Source organism: Cyclopterus lumpus, chromosome 7 (assembly GCF_009769545.1).
Source record: "Cyclopterus lumpus isolate fCycLum1 chromosome 7, fCycLum1.pri, whole genome shotgun sequence".
NCBI lineage: Eukaryota > Metazoa > Chordata > Actinopteri > Perciformes > Cyclopteridae > Cyclopterus > Cyclopterus lumpus.
Genome location: NC_046972.1, coordinates 18,409,416 through 18,432,959, shown reverse-complemented (window position 1 = coordinate 18,432,959; position 23,544 = coordinate 18,409,416). Strand labels below are relative to the sequence as shown.

Genomic DNA, 23,544 nt, shown 5'->3' with positions numbered 1-23,544 from the left:
TAAAAAGATTATCAACATTTAGGTCAATAAATATTTCCCACATTACTAAAAGAGGGAAAAAAAACAATGTGGGTTTCTTCTAATGTGCATTTATTAATCTCTAATCTCCTCATGAGATAATGAAGTGATTTGTCAAAAATGATTGTGTTTACTCAAGTGGTGATAAAGTGCAATTTGTGGGATTAATGTGTAAGTTGTATCGCTCACTCAAATATTGGCTAAGATGAATTTTATTGTCATTTCTGATATTTGTATTTTTATTATATGCTAAGTGGGCTGCACGGTGGTGTAGTGGCTAGCGCCTCACAGCTAGAGGGCCGCGGGTTCGATTCCCGGTCGGAGCGGTCCTTCTGTGTGGAGTTTGCATGTTCTCCCCGTGGCAGCGTGGGTTCTCTCCGGGCTCTCCGGCTTCCTCCCACAGTCCAAAGACATGCTGCAGGTTAATTGATCTCTAAATTGCCCATAGGTGTGAATGTGAGCGTGAATGGTTGTATGTCCCTACATGTGCCCTCGATGGACTGGCGGCCTGTCCAGGGTGTCCCCTGCCTTCGCCCTATGTCAGATGGGATAGGCTCCAGCGCCCCCGCGACCCTAATGAGGATAAGCGGTATTGAAAATGGATGGATGGATGGATGGATGGATTATATGCTAAGTGGGTTTTTGTTAGGACAGAATAATTCTTCAATTTGAGAATTTGGAATCTGAACTCGAGAGTGACACATTATTTTCAATATGTTAAGTATTTGCATTCAGTCAGCGCTTACTGTGATGTTATGTTCTCATATGATATTGTACTACATAAGAAAAACATTTAGGACATTTTAAAGGAAAGCGGAACAGAGAATAAATGCTTGTTTTTTTTTATGCAGGTCAAGTCTTTTGAGGGAGGAGTTCCAGAGAAAACGTAACGACTCCAGTCAATTGATCCCAGCTTGAATTCCAGGAACCTCGACCCCAAACTGCCTCTGAACCAACCAGATGAACTATCTGCTTCGTGGTAGGGTCACCACCTCGAACATAAAACACACACAAACTCGTCAGACGTTGAGAGATCAGACTTCGATTTGATCTAAACTCCCAGACAGTCCCAGTTTGTATTTTTCATATCCATCTAAACGTAAGCATTTGTTTTGGTATTGACAAGCAAACTAAAGTTGCATTTAACTGAATTAATTTGCCGCGTTATTAATAATGACATGATTATTGCACTAAAAAAGTAGCTCTTTCCACACCTTGAACGGGGTGTACTCACCCAGTAGCAGCGCGCTACCGACGCATTCCAAAAAGCTTGAATTTTTTTTATCTTAAAGTAAAATAATTTGTAACTTTAGCTGACAAATATATATATGTAGTTAAGTAAAATGTACAATATTTGCATATATAGTAACATAAAATGTTGAAATGAAGTAGAAGTGTGAAGTACTGCCAGTGGTGGTACTCAAATCTTTTACTTCACTAAAAATATCAATACCACAGTGTAAAAGGCTCAAATTCTTATTCGTAAATTAGTTATGAGAAAGTATTCATATAAAAATGTTTTTAAAGTATCAAAAGTAAAAGTGCTCATGATCAGAATGGTCCATTTCAGAATAATATATTGATTTTATTTATTGATGCATTCATGTACACAATGTTTCAGCTGGTAAAGGTGGAGCTAATTTCAACTACTCGAAATATACTGCTGGCTTTATCCATAATTATAAATTAGACATTAGTAGTTCATTTATATTTTGTATCTGAATCTGAAATGTACTAGTAACTAATGTCAAAAGAACTGCTTTTCCAAAGAAAAAAGGAAATATTCAACGACAGTACAGTTATTGTACTTGTTACATTCCACCACTGCTAGTGTGGCTAAAAGCATGCTCTAAACATAATTACTATGCAGCAGACAGGACCAGACACACAAAGACAAAATAAAACAACAAATGAACCTAATAATGCTAATTAAAAAAAGTTTTATTTGATTTTGATAACTTTTTATTTTTTTATTTAGCTCATGACAGATTCACACGACCCACAAAGTGCCAGAAATAATTATGACACCTGCAACTCTTCATACTTCACTGTAAACTCATGGGATAGACCTACACAACAGTAATATGAACATGAATAATGTCTTTATGTAGTTGTTTGGCCATCCCCCAAATAAACTTGAAACAAATAGCCACATGTTTACATTATGTAAAAGCATTTTGTTTACTGGTTTATGCTTTTATGACATGTAGAAGAATAAGAAATGATAAGACAATGAAAGAAAAAAAACATTTTCAAAACTACCAGTAGAAATCATTTACAAAATTCAGTCTTTGATTTTTCTGTTGCGTCTTCGTTACAGAGTTTAACATTAAGTATGTAGTATAGGTACATTTACAGTATATTAAAACGCCATATCTTTGACCTGTGATAGTAACACTGATATAGTTCATATTTCAAACCATTCATTTTTCTAGTCTAAGCAGAATTATTTCAGCTGAATCGTCACTGAAAAACAGTTTATATTGGCCAAACTGGCTCTGTTACTGCTGCCGCAGGCACACATAACTAACAACATGACATATTGTAGGTTTTATTTGTAAAGCCAAAGAAAATAATAGCTGTTTTGGTCCAGTCACAACAAATTCGAATAAAAGCAGCACCCTCTTGACGTATTGACCGTACAGACATAGTTTGCTCTAAAACTTGTTGCTTTTCATCATCATAGTTGGATTATTGCACTTCTTCTGGAGGAAGTGAAACAAGACGCAGTTTGTCTGCTCTAAAATTACAGAAGACAGCCTCGAAGTTCTACTTGAGTCATTTTGAAATGATGTCAACAACAACACAGTATTTCAGCAACATATCTGTCATCAACAAATTTAATGAATATTGCTTTTAAGTTGTTTGATATGTTCAGTCTTCAGAAAGTATTTTGTATATCCTTAGTACTACGATATAGTCCTGTCATTATAGTACGCCGCTCTCCATTGTGTCTCCATTTTGAAAAGGTTTCTAAACAATACGCATCCTCCAGTCGTCACCAGCCCCTCCGCGTGGTGGCAGCTTCAGTTCGCGCTACGACACCCGTTTCCTGGAGCTGGTTCGGCCCAGACTGGCAGTGCTGGACCGGCGGGAGAGGACGGGCGTGGCAGTGGTGGGGGACGTCTCGTTGGGACAGCCGTGTTGGAGCAAAATATTAATGCACCCTTTGCTTCCTGTTTTTCTGGCCATCTTCATGGCCGACTGGCCTTGGCTATCTTTCGCTTTCACGTCAATTCCGTACTGGGGGGGGAGAGAGAAAGACAATGTTATCTAATTCACAGGCTTATTTAAAGAGTGGATATTGAATCAAGGTAGACCAGTGTTAACCAATGGCCACAGTGTTGATAGATCATTGTTAAGCGGAGGGAGGGTCCTATGCTTCCGCAAAAATGGCGTCGGTTGGAACAGCGTTAACAGCTCTAACCGCTGTATGAGAGCAGTGCAGAGCAGCGTCTGTGAGCTAACCAGGAGGGCACGCTCACTAAAAGACATGCGTGGTCCGTCCATCTCAACAAAGCAAGGAGAAGCTCCAGTTACAGAGTGACTTCATTCTCTGCTCATGCAGACATTACTGCATTATATCTGTACATGCAATATATGTTGCAGTAACTATGGAACCAGAGGAACTAAACCAAGAACTAAATGTCCTTTTGATAAATACCGTTCGACCACATCTAAAGCAAATAAAAAAGGAAGCAACAACACAGCCGTGCTGTCCTCCTGTGTGTTCGCTGTTTCATGTCTCTGATGATATTTTACACATGGAACTAAATCAACCCTGTTGTTCCGCCGGTCGAAACAAGTTCCTGAGTTCCTCAAAAGGTTCTTGGTCCCTTGGGGAAGCTGCTGCGTTAGAAACACCTTTTATTGTCTTCTTTGTTATGAACATGTTGCCCTGCTTTCCTTATCTTATATGAGCAGGTAACAATATACAATGTAGTGTGAACTGTAAGGATTCATCAAAGGATCATTAAAATAAATGTAAACCCACCCAAACGAGCAGCTGAGTCATGACTGCATCTCCCAGCTGACAAGCGGCGTGCAGGGCCGAGCGAGGCGGTGAAGTCTCCCCGGTCAGTGGAGCGTTGATCCGTTCCTTGGTGCTGTGGGCCAGAAGGAGCAGCAGCCTGGGCAGATCTCTCTCAGTCACTGCAGAAAGCATCCACACTGGCATACCGTCGTCTGGAAGCTGGGGCCCCGGGGACGGCTGAAGAGGCGGCACAAACGCCCGTTGTTCGTACTTTGCACGAATCCACGACTCTCTTTCCTCCCTTGGAGAACAGACACACGGGAGATCCGGTCATTCATAGGATGTACTCCAATTTGAATCCCTGGCATTTTGGCAAACGTATCTGTTATTAATTGCAATTAAAGTGTTGATGTCTTTGATTCCGGAGCACTTGATTGCACCAGCAGGAAGACTTTTTAGCACTCAAAAGCAGTGAGAACGGACTGAAACGAGCTGCTTGTCTGAAAAGGCATTAATCAATCTAAAAAACCTGTGTTGCTGTAAATGAATGTGGTGACACCCACCGTGTTGCAGTGGGTGTGGGTTTGGTTCGCCCTTGGGTGCAGCTCTCCCAGATGTTGTTGGCCATGTGGTTTCCGATGGCAGCCAGGACTTGTGTGAGCTCTCCCGGCCAGTCGTCCAGGTCCAGCGAGCGGACGCGGGACAGGTGAGTCCCCAGGTTTCGATGGATCCCCGAGCACTCGATGCAGATCAGCGCACCAAGGTTGAGACTGGCCCAGGTGGGATCTGCAGGACAAGGAGAGGAAGGGGACCAGTTACAGGTTGCCCATAATGACCTAACACAGATTATTGAGCATGGTGGGATGTAACTAAGTACATATACTCAAATGCTGTACTTAAGTACACTTTTAAGGTACTTTCAGCTACTTTATACTTTCACTACACTGCAATTCGGAGGCAAATATTGTTTGTTTTACTCCACTACATTAATTTAATTGCTTTCCAGATTCAACATTGCAACATTAAAGTTAAAACGCATTAATGCGTCAATAATTATATTCCAATGATATAAAGAAAACATCAATATGAAATGGCCCATTTTGTGAGTACTTTCACTTTTGGTACTTTCAGTATAATTTGATGCATGACTTTTATTTGCGTTAAAGTATTTCTTTTCTGTGGTATTGCTACTTTTACACAAGTAAAAAATCGGAGTACTTCCTCCACTACTGTCGAGTAAATATAAACAGAGTGGAGCATGTAGGCAGAGTTATCCTTCAGGTTGAATCTGCAGCTGGGGGCAAAGATGCTGAACTCACTTGGTGCTTCACAGTCAACACACAGATGGTTGCCTTTGGCGTTACGGATGGCCTGCAGTGCCACAGCCTCACTCTGGCTGCTCCTCCGAGCCTGCACAGTCAAAACACAAACACACGTATTCAAATCCTTTCTCTGTCCACACAATTACTTGTGCAACAAGGAAACGCGTGACAATGCATCATGTGTATTCATTATGGAGACATTGTCACAACTTCCATCTCTCTGCCCCGCTTCCCCCAGCATGCATTTCCTGTAACTCTGAAACCAGCCATTCTCCATCCATCCACCGGTCCCAGTCATTGATTAACAATGTTACTTTTTGCTTTGCTTTTCAGCCGCCAGAACCTGGACCCGTATCTGTGCCGGCCCAATTCCGGTTCACCTGTGGATTCTCAGTTACTCCTGTTTGGACCAGGCACCCATGACGGCACTAATTCTGCATCACACTCACCTGCCTAATAGAAAACATAGCATGTATGTATACAGAAGGGAGCTTCCTCAGGCCTTTAAAACGTGTGTACCTTGTTTCTGCCGCTCTCACAGGACTGCAGGCTGGCCAGGATCTGGCCCTCTATAGCCGAAACCCAGGAGTCCCGGTCCTCCAGGCTCTGAGCCTCAAAGTGCCACGTCTGCCCGGTGAACGACACGATGATAAAGTCTGCATTCTCTTCGTCTGCAAGTAAAAGGGGAGCACAACAAAGTCAAGTAAGATTTACACGTGTATAGAGACGGCTAATTTAACATGGCATGATATTATGGGCATTATGAATTCATAGTCAGTGTGGGAAGTACAAAAAACATGCAAAACAACTCGAAACAATAGTTTCATGGAAGGTGAGAACAGAATTGCAATCAAAAAGGGGAAATGAGAGGAAAATGAAAAGAATGTAAATCGGAGCACAAGCTGATTCAGCTCCATCCCCCTCACTTGTTACCTGTTTTATTAATGTTTCTCAAGCTACCAAAGCTCTTTAATTTCCACATTTTGCGTTTGGCTGCCGAGTGAGAGATGAGCACAGGGAAAAGAAAAAGAAGAGAAACAGAGAAAGACAAGTACAAGTGTTAAGAAAAGGCTGCGAAGAAATATTTAGAGAAAGAAAAGCACTAATCTGTATCCTCACTGAAGAGACAGAGGCTTAAGAAAAAGGAAAACTGCACAGGAATATGTAAACATTTAAACACCATTTTTGAGTTCAGTTGTTTAAAATAAGAATCAAATGGTGCTCTTCTTTAAAAACATGTTTAGGTCGTGAAAACTTAATATCTGTGTTGAGTTACCTTCAGCCTGCCCGACAGCTGCATCTCCTTTCTGATTCATGCTCTTCTTCCTCCTGTTCTTCTTCCTGTCGCTCATTGGAGATGACTGGCCGGGATCTTTTCCGGCGAAAGGACCGGCTGCTCCTTCAAGGGCATCTGACATTTGGTGCAAAAATAGTGAATTATATATTTTGTATGTTGACTAATGACTACGGTCTGAGAGAAGCTAAAGTGTTTTTGAACTGGTGGCAATGACTGAAAGGTTTTGAGTTCTGGCAGCTCGTACCAACACTTTGTGCTTTGGTGGACAATGAGGAGGTGCACCGCTGAAGTCCTCGGTCCACTCCCTGAGGCGACAGCCCACCAGACCGATCGTCAACCACAGACAGAGTGGCCGGACACAACTGGGGAACTGAAAGCAAGAGTTTATACACAGCATGTCAAACTTCGATAGGTAGTTTAGGGCAGGGGAGTTTCATTTATAACATCACATTTTAGAAGATAATAATCATAAGTAAAATAAATAATAAGTGTAGCAAAAGTATAACATGGAAAAACTTAGTACCTAAGAATCATGGTTGTTTTTTTGTTTTTTCGTGGGATTTGTTCCGTATAGAATAAACTTGTCCTTTAAACATCTTCCCTGAGACCCTCGGTGAGAAAGCTGTGTATACTTGTACACAAGGAGAAGTACCTGTACTGGTGTTATCGGCGGCTGTTAGCTCCTTATTCAGCCCGTTGACTCCAGGTGCGGCGGCGGGGGGGACAGGTGAGGGCCCCGCAGGAGCCACGGCTCTCGGAGGACGTTTCCCGGGAACTTTAACCGTCACGCGCAGCAGGTCGATTTCTTTCCCGTGGATGTTCTGCGTGTAGTCCTGAAATTTCACACACATCAGACTTTTTTCCGAATTTCATCAGAAATACAGATTAACAAGAATGATGTAACTTTAAAAAAAAAATAAAATACTTCCTCTTACAAATTCTAAGCTGAATTCATAAGAAAGTAAACACACCTTTGCTGCTCCAAGCCTGATTTGACCAGTAGCTTATTGTTGCTAATATTAGCAAACTTTACTAATTCCATATTCAGTGGTGGAAAGCAACATTAATTTAAGTAGAGTTCTTAAATTAACTTCTCTGATAACAAGTGTAGCTAGTTTCTGAAGTAAACATCCTTGAGTCCAGGACAGAGATGCTAACATTAGCCTACACACAGTGACAGTTATGGAAGTACTCAGATATTTTACTGTCAGGAAAAGGAGCAATACCATAGTGTAGGAATACAAAAGTACAAAACAATCAAAATATACTTATTGTGATTAAGTTAAGGTACTCATTATGAACGGCCCATTTCAGATTAATTTTATTGTATTATAATTCATATATTTATAATTCATAAATGGTACAACATTATTAATTTGTTGGTTATTAGAGATTATTAAACTGAATCTTGTTGAGCACAATGTTTGCAATGTACAATGTTTGCCTCTGAATTACTCTGAAGTATAACGTATCATCAAATGAGGTACAATACTTGAGTAAATGTACTTGATTAATTTCCACCACTGGAAACTCAATGACATCAACAAACATTAAATCACTCAGAATGTTTTCTGGAAAAAAAATAAATAAATGAAAGTTTCAAAGCAGCTCCTGTGGTCCTGTATTGAAAACCATTGAAACTACAGTTAAATCTAAAAAGCTGCATATATTATCCCGTCCACAGTGAAAACTATGAATACTGTGTTTTTACTGCTGCGTCAATATCTTTTTTGGTGTTCTCTTACATTGGCGCTGGAGTGATAAGACAGCGGGCCATTGTTGGACAGGGTGACGTATTTCTTCTTCCACTCCTTATTGAGAGAGCTGCCGCTTCTCTTCCACAGGATGCTCTATAAAAAAACAAACAACCGAGGTCACGGCACTTGCAACAAACAGGCCCTCTGAATCTGCCTAAATTTAGAGTCGAGGCAATTTCTTCAAAGTGTAAAGTGGTCCGACAACAATAGCTGAAAGCACAATATTAATAGTACACCCTTGAGAAAGGTTGATGCTGTTGTCTTTCTTGCTGCTTATGTAAGATGAAATAAATAGTTTATTCCCACCTTGTTGCTGAAGAGGGAATGGGTACATATTATTGTGCTGCAAACAAACTGAAGAATTATTGAAATGTCGGTTTATTTTGTGTTGTGTTTTGTGACGTTAACCAAACCTGTTTGATGGGAACGCCCCGCGCGCTGCTCTGGTCTCCTTTAGGATCACTGGACTTCTTGTCCGAGTCACGATTCTGAAATGATAATCCGACAGAGGGGAGGTGTTTTTAGAAGGTTTCAGCAGAGAGAGGCAAAGGCGGAGCTGAATGGAGTGAAATGACTATGAAAGATGACGGGAGACTAAAAGGTGTGAGACACCCGGCAGTTAGTAACAACTGACCTTGAAGAGGGAGGGCCGTCTGGGGATGCTCTTCAGCGAACGCGAGTTGGCGCTGCCTCCCCCCTCTCCCTGTGCAACCCGCAGATCTCTGTGACCAATCACAGGGGTGGAGGGGAGGGAGTAGGCGTAGCCACAACTCGGCCCATTACTGGCCTGATGGGTGGGGCGAGGACAGCAGGGTCCGGAGACAGGGTGGATGGGGATGGAGGCGTGAGGGAAGAGATGGAGAGAGTGAAAATGGCATGAAAGATGAAAAACAGGTGACGTAGGTTTACATAAAGAAAAGTGGGTGAAGATTGACTGAATTAGTAGTTCCTCGTGAACGAGGGAAAGTGCGACTGATGGAGCTGAGATGGATGTTGGAGGGAGTGATGGACTGGCTTTGAGATGGTGTTTAAAATTAGATTTCAGTTTGATAGATGATTTGAAAATGGTTTAATGCCCGTAAATGCCCAGAGAGAAAATCCTCCTCCTGAAAATGTTATCTTTTCCATGGAATACCTTTTTTTTAAGACGTTATTGTGTCTCTTTTACTCATCAATACTGAATAGACACATGTATTGACTATGTTCAGAAAAATTAAAAAAAATGCTCGGCTTGAGAAGAAAACAGCAGCATAGCAACAGCAGAACACTTTCATCTGTGTCCCGTCTTCATCAGGTCTTACATAATATCTGTCTAGACAGGAACAATATTGTGTTTGCCCAAACAAAAGAACAATAACGAGTGTCACACCTGAATGTGTTCGTATTCAGCACTCTGATATCTGATATCCTGTGAGGACGTTATAAATATTTCTATGTGTGAATCTGTGCAACACAGTGCACAGATTCAAAGTTAGATATGTTTTGGGTATATATATTCCTGTGTCATATGTAATGATTTATAGTTTTGTTTGATTTATAGTTTTGTTTTTTTTAATAATCTAAATCTGCTTTAAAATACATTTTGTGGAATAAAAAGTACACTATTTGCCACCATAATGTGGTGGAGTAGATGTAGAGTAGAGTCAAATAAAAGCTGCCGGGATGAGTTACCTGGCCAGGGTACGATGCTGATCCAGGTGTGGAGCCTCCAGAGTGACTGGGAGAGTTGGGAAGAGACTTGCAGGCCTGCAGCGCCGCCTGCTTCTTCTGAGCAACGATCTTCTGGGCAGCTGGAAAAAACACAGACGTGAAAGTGTTTCACTCATCGGACACGTGTGTGTGTGTGTGTGTGTCACCAATACTCGTTTTTTCCCCACATGTGTTTTGCGTAACAGGATAAAATGCCAACTCACCCTCTGAAAACACTCGATCCACGTTGAACCCGTATGTCGCGCAGGTCTCGTAAAACAGCGAGTGACGCACATCGATGCACAGCTGTCTGGCCCTCTGATCCTCGATCACACGAGGGTTGGTGCTACTGATTTTATCTGGGGTGGGGGGGACAGATCAGTGAATAGGAAACTGTAAATTAGAACAAAAACAGTACTGAAACGATCTATGTAATTAAAGTTGCAAAGGGTTGGATCTTTTAATTGGAAATTAATCTCCGGAAGAATGTTTTATGTGCACAATTTCAATAGCATGTCTTTTTAATAATTTACAATTTTTTTGGGGCGCGGGCATACATAAAGTAATGCTGGGTAATATTATGGGATGTTTTCGTGATAAGTATGCCTATTTAATTGAACGCAACCAACCGTGCATTGCATTCATCAGCACACTTCCCAATGCAAGCACGATATATATTCTCCCTTCACACGTGCAGCCCACTCTACTGCCGACATGTCTGAGTCTGACTCCGTGTTTTCATGTAGGTTTTGATTATAGCCCTGAAGTGACTGTATTTTACATTTGTATGATATTTCAGTAAACCAGCAGATAGTAGCCGAGTGCAAAGTACACAGTATATTGTTTACTGCTGGTTTTTACTAGCATACTGTTACCATGGGGGATGTAGCTTGAATGGTCATGCCAGTGACTAAGTTTCTATTTCCATTCATTCTTTATTGTAAAACATTAATGTCATGAATTAATTGTTAGGTTAAACCCTGTGTTTTTGCACACAGCTCACATTGTCTGCTCAAATGTTACTGCTGATGTTACTGCTGTCCTCAGCAGTGCACCTCTCACTGACTAAGGATATAAGTACCTCATACAACCCCACTTCAAGAAAACGGAACTATCCCTTTTAATACTTGAAGAAACGTCACAGTTGTTTCCTCTTGTGATAATGAAAAAAACGTTGACCACGATGAAGATTAGTCTTCACAGTCTTATGATTTAACAAAGTCACTAAATTACATAGTTTTTTTGTTTGTTTTCACAACACATGAAAGAACTTCGAACCAGCTTTGAATGTTTTCCAGTGTGCTGTATTTTTACTGTATGTGCGCCATGGAATAAAGGTCCAAGGCTGTGGTTGCTGCTGACCTTGGGTGCCGACCACTATGACTGGGATGTCCGTGCGGTGTGCACTCAGCTGGCTGTAGAGCTGGTAGAGCTCCTGGAAGCTGCCCTCGTTCTCCAGACTGAAAACCAGGATCACTGCGTCCACCCAGCTGCTGAACTGAAGGAGAAAGAGGATGATGACGTCTGCAGGTATTTTGGTTTTGCACACTAACTCTCAGTCTCTCACACACACACGCACACACACACACGCACACACACACACACACCTGGGCATCAGGTGGTCCAGCTTCCTCCCGGATCAGTAATAAATGACTCTGTCCGTCCACCAACACTTCCTTTTTATATCTGCCACCTGACGAGGACAATGAAAGACAAGTTATTCAGCAGCATGACAGATGATGAAGCCACATCTCTGAACAAATCAAATTAACTCAGAAAGCATGGGGATACAAATATATTTTATAAGAGTTATTTATAAACCCAAACATTTTGACCAGCATTGAAGGACCACTGGTGGAGGACATATTCACATCATTTACTTTATTGAAAGTATTAAAACCACACTGAAAATATTCTGTTACTCGTGAAAGTCCGGCATGAAAAATATTACTTTAGTAAAAGCATGTAAGTATAATCAGATAATTGTAGTTGAAGTATTAAAAGTCCCTTGTGTCTGTCAAACAATTATTTATTTATTATATAATATATTATTTAATATAAAAGCAGGATTGTAGGATCGTCATTGGTTGAGATTGAGGTCAAATATTAACCAATGATAATTTAATTATGGATATATCTGATTATTTTCTCCACTGATTGATTGATTGTTTGGCTTGTAAAAATTCCGAAAATGTTGAAATGCACCCACAGTTACCCAGAGCCCAAAGCGACACCTTCCCAATGTTACGGTCCAACTAACAGTACAAACAGCAACATTATTAGAAATGCATACAAAAATTAAAAAAGATGGCCAAATTAGCTGCCAATACATTTCTGTCGATTTATTACCAATTAATTGTTTCAGCTCTACATTTTCAATATTTCCCACATGATGTTTAATTGTGTGGAGTAAAAGTGGAGCACTTAGTTGCAGTGTTAAGGACGCTCGATACAGAAGATGTGTTTCATGTTTCTTACCATCTGGCTTCTCAAGTGCGACATAACTGCCGGTGATGTATTTGTTCACCAATGCTGACTTGCCGCTTTTTAGACTTCCCAGAATGCCCTGGGAGAAGAGGGAAGGAAATACAACACGCTCGATCACAGTGATGTTTCAAATATAACTCCCAGAATGAATTAAAACACAGTTCCTCCTCTGAACATTGTTTTTTTTTCTTTTTAATTATGTTTAATTATTCAGTGGTGGAAGAAGTATTCAGATACTTTTCTTCAGCAAAAGTAGAAATATGCATATAAGTAAAAAATACAGAAGCATTATCAGCTAAATGCACTTTACATTTTTTTTAAGTAAAATGACCTATAATGGAGAATCATACACCAAGTCACCATTGTATTGGGTACACCTGTACTGTCTGGCTGTCTTAACATCTGTCTGTATAAAGGTGATAATGTTCTGTTTGTATTTACGTGTTCTGAAATGTGTAAATTTATTTATATGTTTAGTATTCAGCTCATAGTTAAAGGTGATGAACTAGACAACATTATATTGAGAGGTGTTTCTAATATTTGGTCCTTCGCATTTAACACCTTTATGACACTGAATATTTTAGTCAAAAATGACATACTATTACATATGATTTAGTGAAGTGTAAAGCACAAGTAACTCAAAAGTAAACTTGAGTAAATGTATTGAGTTAATTTACACCACTGCATATAGTCTTAATTCCTCAACCTAAGTGTATGTTTTGAGCGTCAAGACATAATTGGACCTAAACAACTAACCCTCCCATGAAATGAGAGAACTTCTGGGTGTCTTAAGTTTGCACTCTTTAGAGACTTCTCTAATAAAATGACACAAATAAGAATAAATCGTTCTGTTTCTGAGGCAGGTGTTAACTGGCTGGTGCAGTAACTGGTACGCTTTTTGCCTCACCAGTCTGAGCTCTGGGATGGATCTGCTCAGGGTCCACTCCTGGCTGTTGGCAATATTTACTAGAGAGAGACAGAGACAAACAGTCAGTGAGGCAGAGACGCAGAGAGAGATTCATCATTTTGATAATGCACAGTAAAAAGCCATGATAACGGCCTTTCTGTGCAGAGCAATAAATCACACAGGTGCTGCGTGACCGACAGCCGTAAGCACACGTGTGGCCTCGCAGGTCGCCTTAATGAATGTAACCTTTCAGTCACGACGGGGGGATCACAACATCCAGCCACACCACTCTTTATCCACTTTGCCCCCTGTGTGCCATAAATGACGGGCAGCTGTGTGGTGAGTTATTGTGGCGTTTGGTGGATGCTCCAGTCCAACTGTCATTCACGGCATTTCCCCTCTGAGCTAGACCCGCAAATAACGATTACCTTTTCGATTCTCAGATTAAATATGACTTTGCCTATGAAAGGTCATAAAATAGTGGAAAAGAATGTCCATTTCAGGTGTCTATAAATGTCTTATTTTGTATATACAACAGGCATTTTCAGTTTAAAATGATATAAAACCACAAATCCTCACATTGGAGAAGCTGGAACCAAAGAAAATTGTCATTTTCACTTGAAAAACATTAACTGACAATCAAAATATTATTTGACAATATCATATTTTTTTATAATAATGGATTAATCGACAAACCTTCTCAACTCGAAATGTAGGCAGGTTTTGATAACGTCAATGTTGAATGTTATTTAACGTGACATGAACCCTCACACACACACACGTGCACACACTCACACACACGCGCACATCAAACACTATAGTAGTCGAGAAGGGTCGGGTTGCACACAGCTGTGCCAACGTCCCTACTGGGGAAAATACATCCAATGTGATGTGACCATCAAAACCAACTGCAGCTCCGGAGGGACGAGAATAAAGAGAAAGCCTGAGGAGAGTCTGAAACTGATTCAGAAACAGAAAAAACATTTGCTAGTTTATTAGGTACATCTAGCTAAAACAAATATATTCTAATACTAATAGTCCTGCATTGAATCCTCCCTTCATGGAGGTTATAATGGTCAGTTTGTGTTGAAACTGTTTCAGCGAGGTGTTGATTCAACTGTACAATCATTTTAGAGGATGTAGTTTGTGTTTTTAGAGGATGTAGTTTGTGGTGCTGTTAAACTGCATTGTGTTTTACATGCTATATGTTCATATAAATATGGTGCACAAAATAATAGAAACGCACGTCTGTGTCAGTATAACGCAATACAGTTAAATCCACACCCCTTTAAAACAGTTTCAACGCAAGCTGAATGTTAGAACCTTCATGAAGGGAGGAGTTACTGCTGGACTGTTGGATTCGATTGCATTCGTTTTATGCACTTAATAAACTGGCAGCTAAGTGTATCTATTACTTTGGAAGGATGACTAAGAGTCATGACAGCCATGCTCGCAGCCCTCTGCTTTGAGCTGAATGCTAACATCAGCATGCTCACAATGACGTTGACAGGATGACGTTCAGCACATGTATTGTTCACCGGGTTAGTTTGGCCAGTTGGCATGGAAACGTTTGGAAGTCAGCACTAAACACAAAGTACAGTTGAGGCTGATGGGAATGTCAGGAATTTGGAAGGAATTAAATCAGAAACTAAAGTAGTGGAACAAATTTGAAAGGACTGTTACTGTAGATAAAAAAGAAATAATTGAGATTCAATATCTTAGATTTAATAATTACATGTTGAGATATTTCACTGGATATGGGAAATGTTTGACCTGCTGATGGCGATAGAGAAAAAGGGTTGTGCCGCTAAAGCTAATTCAGAGACAAAATAATCAGAAAACGAGAAGAGGATTAAATCACAGAAAGACAACAGAGGAGACTGTGAGGTTTCAGACTCTAGCGCCCGCCATCCTGGGTGTGAATGTGTGATGTGTGCATCAAAGACAGATGATGATTAAACTCCAGCCTGCTTCTAAATCTATGGAACGTCCAGGCCAACATCACACAGACGCAGCCGGTGATGAAGTCCACACAAACGGACACACACAGAGAGTTTGTCTGTCTTTGTCCGAGTCAAAGCTCTCTTTATCGCCTGCTGCTGTTGTCAACAGTGATCAGACTGTGTGATCCTTCTGCTGCTTCGACCCACAGATTTATACAGAAAGCCAATTATCCACATACTCTCCTCCAAACCAATCATGTGTGATCCACTCTGCAAACTCCCGCATGTCGCCTGTAGCTCATATCCAAACCTGCCAATTTTCGGACTTACATTTTTGGGGGGAATTTTGTCACAATCCTCTCAGCCTGTGTGTCATCACACGCATACACGCACACACACACACACAAACACCCACCTCCTCCTCCTCCTCCTCCTCCACCCTGTTTCATCAGACTCTGCCTCTGTAGCAGAAGCAGCAGTCCTGCCGGTTGCCATGGCAACACTTCCTCCTGCCCTCAGAATGTGTATACGTGTGTGTTCAAGCGTGTGTGTCTGTGCAGTCGGCAGGGCTAGTCTCACTACTTGCGTGTGTAACAGTGTGAATACACAATGAGTGAATGAATCCATAAAACACACACATTCTTTCTTTGAGCAAACATGTTTGTGAAAAAGATGTACTGTTGTAAGCTGCAGCCGTCGACACGCAGCAGAGGGGACAACGGCAGCAATGGCGATCCTAAATCATAAAATGCCACATGAGTGCTTTTGACGTGATGATGGAATTTAAATTGGATGCCCGACAGAGAGCGAGAGGGAAGGCGAGACAAAAAAGAAGCCCCATATAGTGGAAGAACATGTAGTGGGTGGAATATCAAAAACAGGATTAGCAATGTTCTCGATTGGCTGTGGATGCACCCTTCCCTGTTTGATGTGGATGAACAAATGTCGCCCAATGTCTTTCCCTCTATATGGAAATAAAGCCGGGGCACAATCATCCGTGATCATGCCACCAGCTCCTCTCCCCTTTGGCTTCATTATGAGATTTAAACCCATGCTGGGAACGCTGCTTAAGTGTGCATGTGTGAGTGCAGAGATTACCCCTCCAGCGGTGTGAAATCTGCGCACACTCTGAGGGGAATTAGATTAAGACTGTCCAAGATGATTCTATTGTCAATTCTCAGATCAAAGGACTCCATCTGTCGTTAATCTGGCTTCGGGAAAAGGTTTCTCGGCACGGGATGGTATTATAGCCTGTAAATGTATTCTGTGTGGGGTTCTTTAAAAAGATCAACCCCACCCCACCTAATTTTAAATGGATGCCTGTGCACAGATGAAGCAGCTACATGTCTGATAAGCGTTTGGCAAAGGAACTGGAGACGGGAGTGCGTCTGGTAATGGTGTGCAGTCGTAAATGCAGTCGACATGAAGATTTAGAGCCGTGAAAGAAGAGGTGAAAGTGATGTTGTGACCTCCTACCTTCTTCTTCACTGGAGTCTCTCTGTATATAGACAGGTAGTGCTGTGGAGGACGACCCCGCTGACCCCGAGCTGCTCTTTGTGAAAATGCCACTGATGAACTTGAGCATCTTCCTGTCTTTAGTGGAACCTCGGTTGCCATGCTGCGCCTGCTGGGTCAGCCCCAGGTCTTCAGAGAGGCTGTTCAGGTCACTGTTATCCAGCGTGCGGCTTTTACCTTTGCGTGCAGGTTTGTTGGCCTGGGTGGCAGGTGCAGGTAGGGAGGCCGAACCTGTCTTCAGTCTGTCCTTCCTGGGGATGTCTCTCATCACTGCAGCCATGCCACCTCCAATCTCCAGAGGTATTCCAGCTTGAGCGTCATCCCGCAGGTCCCTCCAGCCCTCGGGCCTGCTTGCCTCGGCCCATGAGGCCCTGCAGGGACCTGGTGAGCGCGTTGGCATGCGGCAGTCCTTCCGGTCCAGGCTCTGTGCTGAGGTAGGACTGCGCTCCCTACCGTCCCTGGAGTCACGACCGCGGGTTGCCACACTGCTGTGAGACTTCAACAGACTCACAGGACGCTGTCCCACCGGACGGATAGGGAGGCTGGTCCTGGTTGGGGTGCGGCAGGGCTCGACCGCCTCTGTTGGAGGTGTGGTGGTCAGTAATGGTGACCTGCATTGCTTTGCCTCTGGGGTGGAGGGCGTCTTCTCGACCTGTGTTAAGTCAATCTCTGGAGACTTTGTCTTCTTTACTGTCGCTCTCTCAGCAGGTAAGGGGATTGAGAGGTTGCACGGTGGCTTTTCACTCACTTTGATGGGGACATCAACAGTAGAGGGCAGTTTATCCTTCAAAGGGCTCAGGGGTTTTCTCTCTCCATCTTTGAGTTCATCAGGTGACTTGCTCCCTTTCACAATAGCAGCATCCTCAGCTCTTTGTGGTTGTCCTGCTCCATTCTCACCCCGAGCAGGAGCTTCACCTTCAGCCTCCACTCTAGCCCCAGCCTCTTCTCCTGCCCCTCCTCCAGGCCCGGCCTCCACCTCCTTCCCCTGGGTGCTGTTCTTGGCCTCCCCTCCATTCTCCTCCACAGCCTCTACTTTGACCAGGGTGAGGGAGATGAGGTAGGTGGTGCGTTGCTGCAGGGCGCCGCCTCCGCTCATGTGGTCAGGCTTCAGTGGACACACAGTAGATGAATGAAACCAGACAGAGCGACATGTACGGCTGACAGTTTGCCAGCGTGTTGGGATGTGAGAGAATCTGACTGCACGACCGAGACAAAAAACTTACATGGAGGGAGATTAAGTTTCTCCTTGGAAGATACAGCAGCAGAGCGGCTGTTGGTTTCATCCATCCCCCAAATCCCTATGTCTTTGTTTCGGATATTAATTTCGTTCACGGACTCCTTCTCTAACTGAAATCATTATTTCTCTGGAATACAGAAAATAAATCCAATCTTTCTGACAACCTTCAACACACTGTCAGTTCAGTCCAAGCAGCTCTTTTGTTCCTCGAAAACACCCAATTAAAATCTATCCACTGCATATGTATGCAGCTACTGAGTCAAATAAATCTTCATTATGGCGCCTCATTCCTGATGGTAATTATTTACTTGACCTTATTTTCATGTGCAGCAACACCATCATATATGTTGCTCAGTCCATCGTCTTCACTCGGAGAAGAAAAAATTAATCTGTATTCGATTCAGAATGGCAACTGACCCGCATCATACGTCATCAAAAATGTGAGCAACAGCAGCCGTAACGTGAAAAGGTAACGTCTTTTAAAAATTCATCAGTGTCACCCTAAAGCAGCATGGCACAGTAGACCCAGAGCCGTATGCGGTCCAGTCCGGATCATGGGCTCTCACTGCAAGCCACACATGTGTGTTGACAGATGCATCCATTCAGAGAGCGCAGCGGCAAGAAGGCAGGCAGCATCACGGAGACGCACAGGAAGGACATTGATGAGGGCTGAAGGGGATCAGGAGGAGAAGCCAACAGAAGCCCGGGCGGATATCTGGAGATGCATGGCCGAGTCAGGGCGCGTCCGGCCATCACGCCCCTCTCGCTGTCTCCCGGGCAGCCTGTGTCCTCTGGGCGCATTAGGCAGTAAGCAGGACAACACAGAAGAGGCGCTGAGGCGAGTCACCGACAAAACAGCCCCCCGACGGAGACACCGTCGCACAGGTTCAACGAGTCCAGTCACACACACACCCTCACACATGCACAGCTCGCACTCTGCGTTTCTCTCTCCTGCTCTCACCAACACAATGATAGGAATCTCCAATGTACCTCCCTTCTACATGCCCCTCCTTGTTCCAATGGGCAATCCATACAAAGCAGAAGGATCCTGCTTCTCTTTTTTCCCTTTCCCTCCTATTATTTTCAACCTCTCTCTCTCTCTCTCTCTCTTTCTCTGCTGCTGCCTCTCAGACTGTGCAGAGTCCCCGCTCTTTATTGCTCATCCCTCCCATCCCCATCATCCCCTCCCCTCCATCTTTCCCCCCTGCGTGCCGGAGAGGAGGGGGGAAGGCAGCGGGTAACTGCTGGTGGTAAAGCAGCAGTGCACACACAAGCTGGACCTGCTAAATGAGGGGAGACCGCCGGAGAAAAGATCAGCGGCAGGGAGAGGAAAGCAGGCAGGATTAGTCAGGGATGACAACACCACACACACGCACACAAAGATTGATGCATGTTTGTGGGGGGGGAAGACACAGGGTAGGACAGGGTGTCCTGCTCCCTGTCTCATTTATACAGCTGCCAGAATAGTTTCATCAAGATCATCCATCTGTCTTCAGCTGTGTGTGTGTGTGTGTGTGTGTGTGTGTGTGTGTGTGTGTGTGTGTGTGTGTGTGTGTGTGTGTGTGTGTGTGTGTGTGTGTGTGTGTGTGTGTGTGTGTGTGTGTGTGTGTGTGTGTGTGTGTGTGTGTGTGTGTGTGTGTGTCTCCGTTTGGCTCCTCCTTGGTAGGAGGCTTGGCTTGTTTGTTGCTAAGGTGTTACAATCTTCCTGGCTCTGGTGGCACAATCATCTCCGTGTCCTTCCTCCCGCCTCCTCCTCCTCCTCCTCCTCCTCCGGTGGTACATTCTGTATCGCAATCACACCCGGGGTCTCTGTATCAAAATGGTGTTTCTCTGTGCGTGAGTGCTTCATTGCGTCGTACATGTGAGCGAAGGAGATTTCCTGTGAGGTTATTGATCTGTAGTCTATTGCGTGCTACGGTATGTGTTCATTAGCAGAAGTGAGTACGCTCTGGGCTCAAAGCATGAAGCAGAGCATATTGGACATCAATAGTTCACTACAGAATGCAAAAGATATTAAACGGATACTGTAATTTCAAACAAACCCATTTAAACATAGCATAGAAATATTCCATATCATATGAAGTCGGTGACAGAAATCAGTTTACTCTTTTAGAGATACAGTAACTCATCTACGATTTAAAACCTGTGTTGCAAGTATGTTACTTATACAATTTAAGAAATAAAAAGAATTAGGACTGCGAGTATTTAATTATTCATTGTTCAATCCATTATTTTCTTAATCGATTAACTGTTTAGTCTGCAAAACACCAGATTATATAGTCAGGAAAAATTAAATGTCACGTTTAGTCCAACCAACGTTCAAAACCCCAAATAAATATAATACAAGACAAATAAAAGCAGCAAATTCTCACATTTGAGACGCGAGAACCATAAAATAGTTACGATTATCGGCTTCATTGTTCGGAAACAGAAAGATAAGATAAAGATGAACTGCTACAATTATGACGCATGCTACATAAGAAAACACTGCAGCAAACATGATTACACACATCCATCACTTGAATTAATCTCTGGTGTAATTTCATGTTAATTACACTGATTAAGAATAAAATAAAAAATCCTCGAAGTGAAATCGGAGGATGCTTTTCCCCACAGTGCACCAGTCTCAGCCTCCCACCATCATCCCATAATACACGATCTGACTCCCCACACCACCCCAGTCAGTGAGAGGGCAATAACTACTCTCACTGAATACAAAAGACCTCTGACAACCAAGCGCCTTTGGCTCAAGGGGAAAAACATACAACCCGAGAGAGGAGCCAACACCAAACATCCAACACCGAAGAAGACTCGTGAACCTCGGATGGGAAGCTGCTTTTTAAATAGAAAATCCAGACGCACTTTCAGGGGGAATGACGTTATATGCGAGTAAAAATCAATTTTCAACGAGAACAGAGAACACGCAGCTTGCAGTGCTGCACATCGAATCCCTCCCCCCCCCCCATGTAACTTAATATATCACACAAACACACACAAATATCAGTCGTGTTTAGGCGGACACTTTTTAGAAACACTCTTTGTGAAGAGACTCGCGTGCATACAAACAAAGCACACGCGCACACTAACACCTATGGGCGGGTGCTGTCAGATGGACAGTGGCCAAGGGCAGTGGTCATGCTGGGTGATTTTTCATTTCTCCTTCACTGGGAGCTGTCCTTCCTGTCTTTCCCCTCAGCTCTGCTGCCATGCTGCAGTGAACACATACCAGTCAGATTCACATTTAAATGTCTTCATTTAGCTGCACCTGACCCCTTTTCTCCATCTCTTTTTTCCCCCCCCAGCCTTTCTTTGGCAGACAGTCAGACGACCACATCCCACTCGCTTGTTAAGTCTAAAAAAAAAGAGAGGTGGCTCTCTTTTCAGCGCCAGTGAACTCAACACTCACAGATCCAGGCCCCATTGAGGATACACTGACTTTGATCCTCACTCCAGCAGCCTAATTATAACACCCCCCCCCCCCCCCCCCCCCCCCCCCCAAAAAAAATTGCTGAATGTTTAACAGAGGGGAAGTGCTTCTCAGAGCCTGTCAAGATGTGCCAGATCCCCAAAAATACCTCAAAGCACTCCCAAAATCCATCAGGGGGCTGATTGACCTTACATTCACACACAGACAGTGGACTGATTAATTATCAGATGCAATCAAAAAGTATGCTGGTTATTTCACAAGGTTATTCCACCTGTCTGACCAGGCCAGTGGTGTAAACTAAAGTACATTTACTCAAGTATAATGTTGAGGTGTAAGTACTTTACATTTTCCAATTTACATTACTTTACACTTAAATATTGTACTTTTTACTCCACTCTGGAATTTTCTGGAGTAGATGTTTAAAGTAGAATAAAATAGGATTACTCAAGTATTTTTGTGAAATTATCTTGTCAATCAAACATTCGAGCCTTCAATATTCGTAGAGCAGCTCAATGCTCCACAGATTACGTTTGAATCTTTCTTTGGATCGAAGACCTCAAAATGTTACCTAAGTACATTTATTCAAGTACAATACTTAGTTACTTTCCATCAGTGGTGGACAAATTATTATCTTGTGTGCATAACTTATTTGAAAAAAATCCCTAATCTCCTTAATTTTACACTCAGAATGGGGCCAGAGTATTTTCACTGTTGATATATTTTGCTGGCAATACCAGTACTTTTGCTTAGGTAGTTTTGAATGCCTAACTTTTACTTGTAACAGAGTATTCTTACACTGTGGTATTGCCACTTTTACCGAAGTATTGGGTCTGAATACTTCCTCCATTACCTGTGTATTTTCAACAGAAAAAAGGATGCAGATATGACGTGCAAACTCGGGGAGTTGCACGACATTGTGTCACATTAACAAGCGGTGGGAAGTAGAGATATGAGGAAATTCTGTCAAACTGATCAGATTCACATGTAAAGGCCCTGCATATCTGAAAGGAAGTGGCTTTGAGGGCGGCTGCAGACTGGCAGACAGGAAGTAGGCCGCACAGCAGGTTTCATCCTGCTGCCATGGCGATGACTGCTGAGGGATGTTACCATTGGTTGCCCGTGTCCAGAAGCTGACTGATAGATAAATGCCACTATGTATCAGATGCCGAGTAGTGAATTTTTGCCCTCGGAGTGAAATGAAAATGAACATCGACATCTCTGAAGTAGACACGCTGACTGACACAGGAAGCACAGAAGAAGATGTCAATCACCAACACTGTCATGCTCCCCCACACACCGCCACTATTGTTGATGACGAGAATGACCAAACTCACTGAGAACCAAAGTCAGCTAAAGATCTCTCCTGTTCATCATATCAAGAAATGCATTAAAGTGAGCACCTTGAGAGTCAGACCATACACCACATTCTGACAATCCGTCTATAAGAACTTCAGCATAATATGTCGCTTTCTTCCCGAGATGCAAGAAAAGAAAGAAGGATGAGCTCACCTTGAATGCTGTGGAGGTAAACTTTAAGTCCTGAGCGCAGCTGTTGATCCATAACTCTTTCAAACTGCTTGGAAAGTCTGTTGATTGCACTCTGGAGAGACGCATGCCTCTTGATCTCTGCTTTTATTGCACAGGAGTTTACCGATTTGCTGCTGCTGTTCATCCTGACTCATGAATCTTTTGGTAAACTGACGCTAAAGGGCATCGCTTCAGCCCATTTGAACTCCTGGCTTGTTTGTTCTCCAAGATGAATGCAGACTTCGAGACACAGAAGCAGCAGAAAAAGAAGCGACGGCCGCTGCTCAGGGTTTCTCTCTCGCGCTCTCCTACACCACAAAAGTCAGCATACGACAATGCGTGTCTCAGTTTCCTCTGCAGGTTTGAACTGAACTGAATTCACTTCCTCATTTCAAACAATATTCTCACGAAACGGCCGCTCTGACTGCTGAGGTTGGAAAGAATC

At 42.9% G+C, this 23,544-nt stretch overlaps 1 protein-coding gene across 3 annotated transcripts; it reads right to left on the bottom strand.

Annotated features, from left to right (window-relative positions):
• Positions 1–1,938: 1,938 nt before the first annotated feature.
• On the bottom strand, positions 1,939–23,494 carry agap2 (ArfGAP with GTPase domain, ankyrin repeat and PH domain 2). 3 transcript variants are annotated; one of them, XM_034536291.1, is made up of 20 exons: positions 23,082–23,165; positions 18,132–18,272; positions 16,870–18,013; positions 13,451–13,509; positions 12,535–12,622; positions 11,664–11,749; positions 11,419–11,554; positions 10,281–10,415; positions 10,039–10,157; positions 9,002–9,154; positions 8,781–8,855; positions 8,356–8,460; positions 7,263–7,443; positions 6,855–6,980; positions 6,590–6,724; positions 5,833–5,984; positions 5,311–5,401; positions 4,555–4,777; positions 4,013–4,292; positions 1,939–3,261 (listed from the first exon to the last, which is right to left on the bottom strand). In XM_034536291.1, the coding sequence occupies exons 2-20, from the start codon at positions 18,189–18,191 to the stop codon at positions 3,055–3,057; spliced, it is 3,555 nt and encodes a 1,184-aa protein (XP_034392182.1). In that variant the 5' UTR covers positions 18,192–18,272; positions 23,082–23,165; the 3' UTR covers positions 1,939–3,054. The 3 variants fall into 3 exon arrangements, with proteins under 3 accessions (XP_034392182.1, XP_034392181.1, XP_034392183.1); XM_034536290.1 differs by lacking the exon at positions 18,132–18,272 and having other exon boundaries at positions 23,082–23,494; XM_034536292.1 differs by lacking the exons at positions 16,870–18,013; positions 18,132–18,272 and having other exon boundaries at positions 23,082–23,488.
• Between the last annotated feature and the right edge of the window lie 50 nt (positions 23,495–23,544).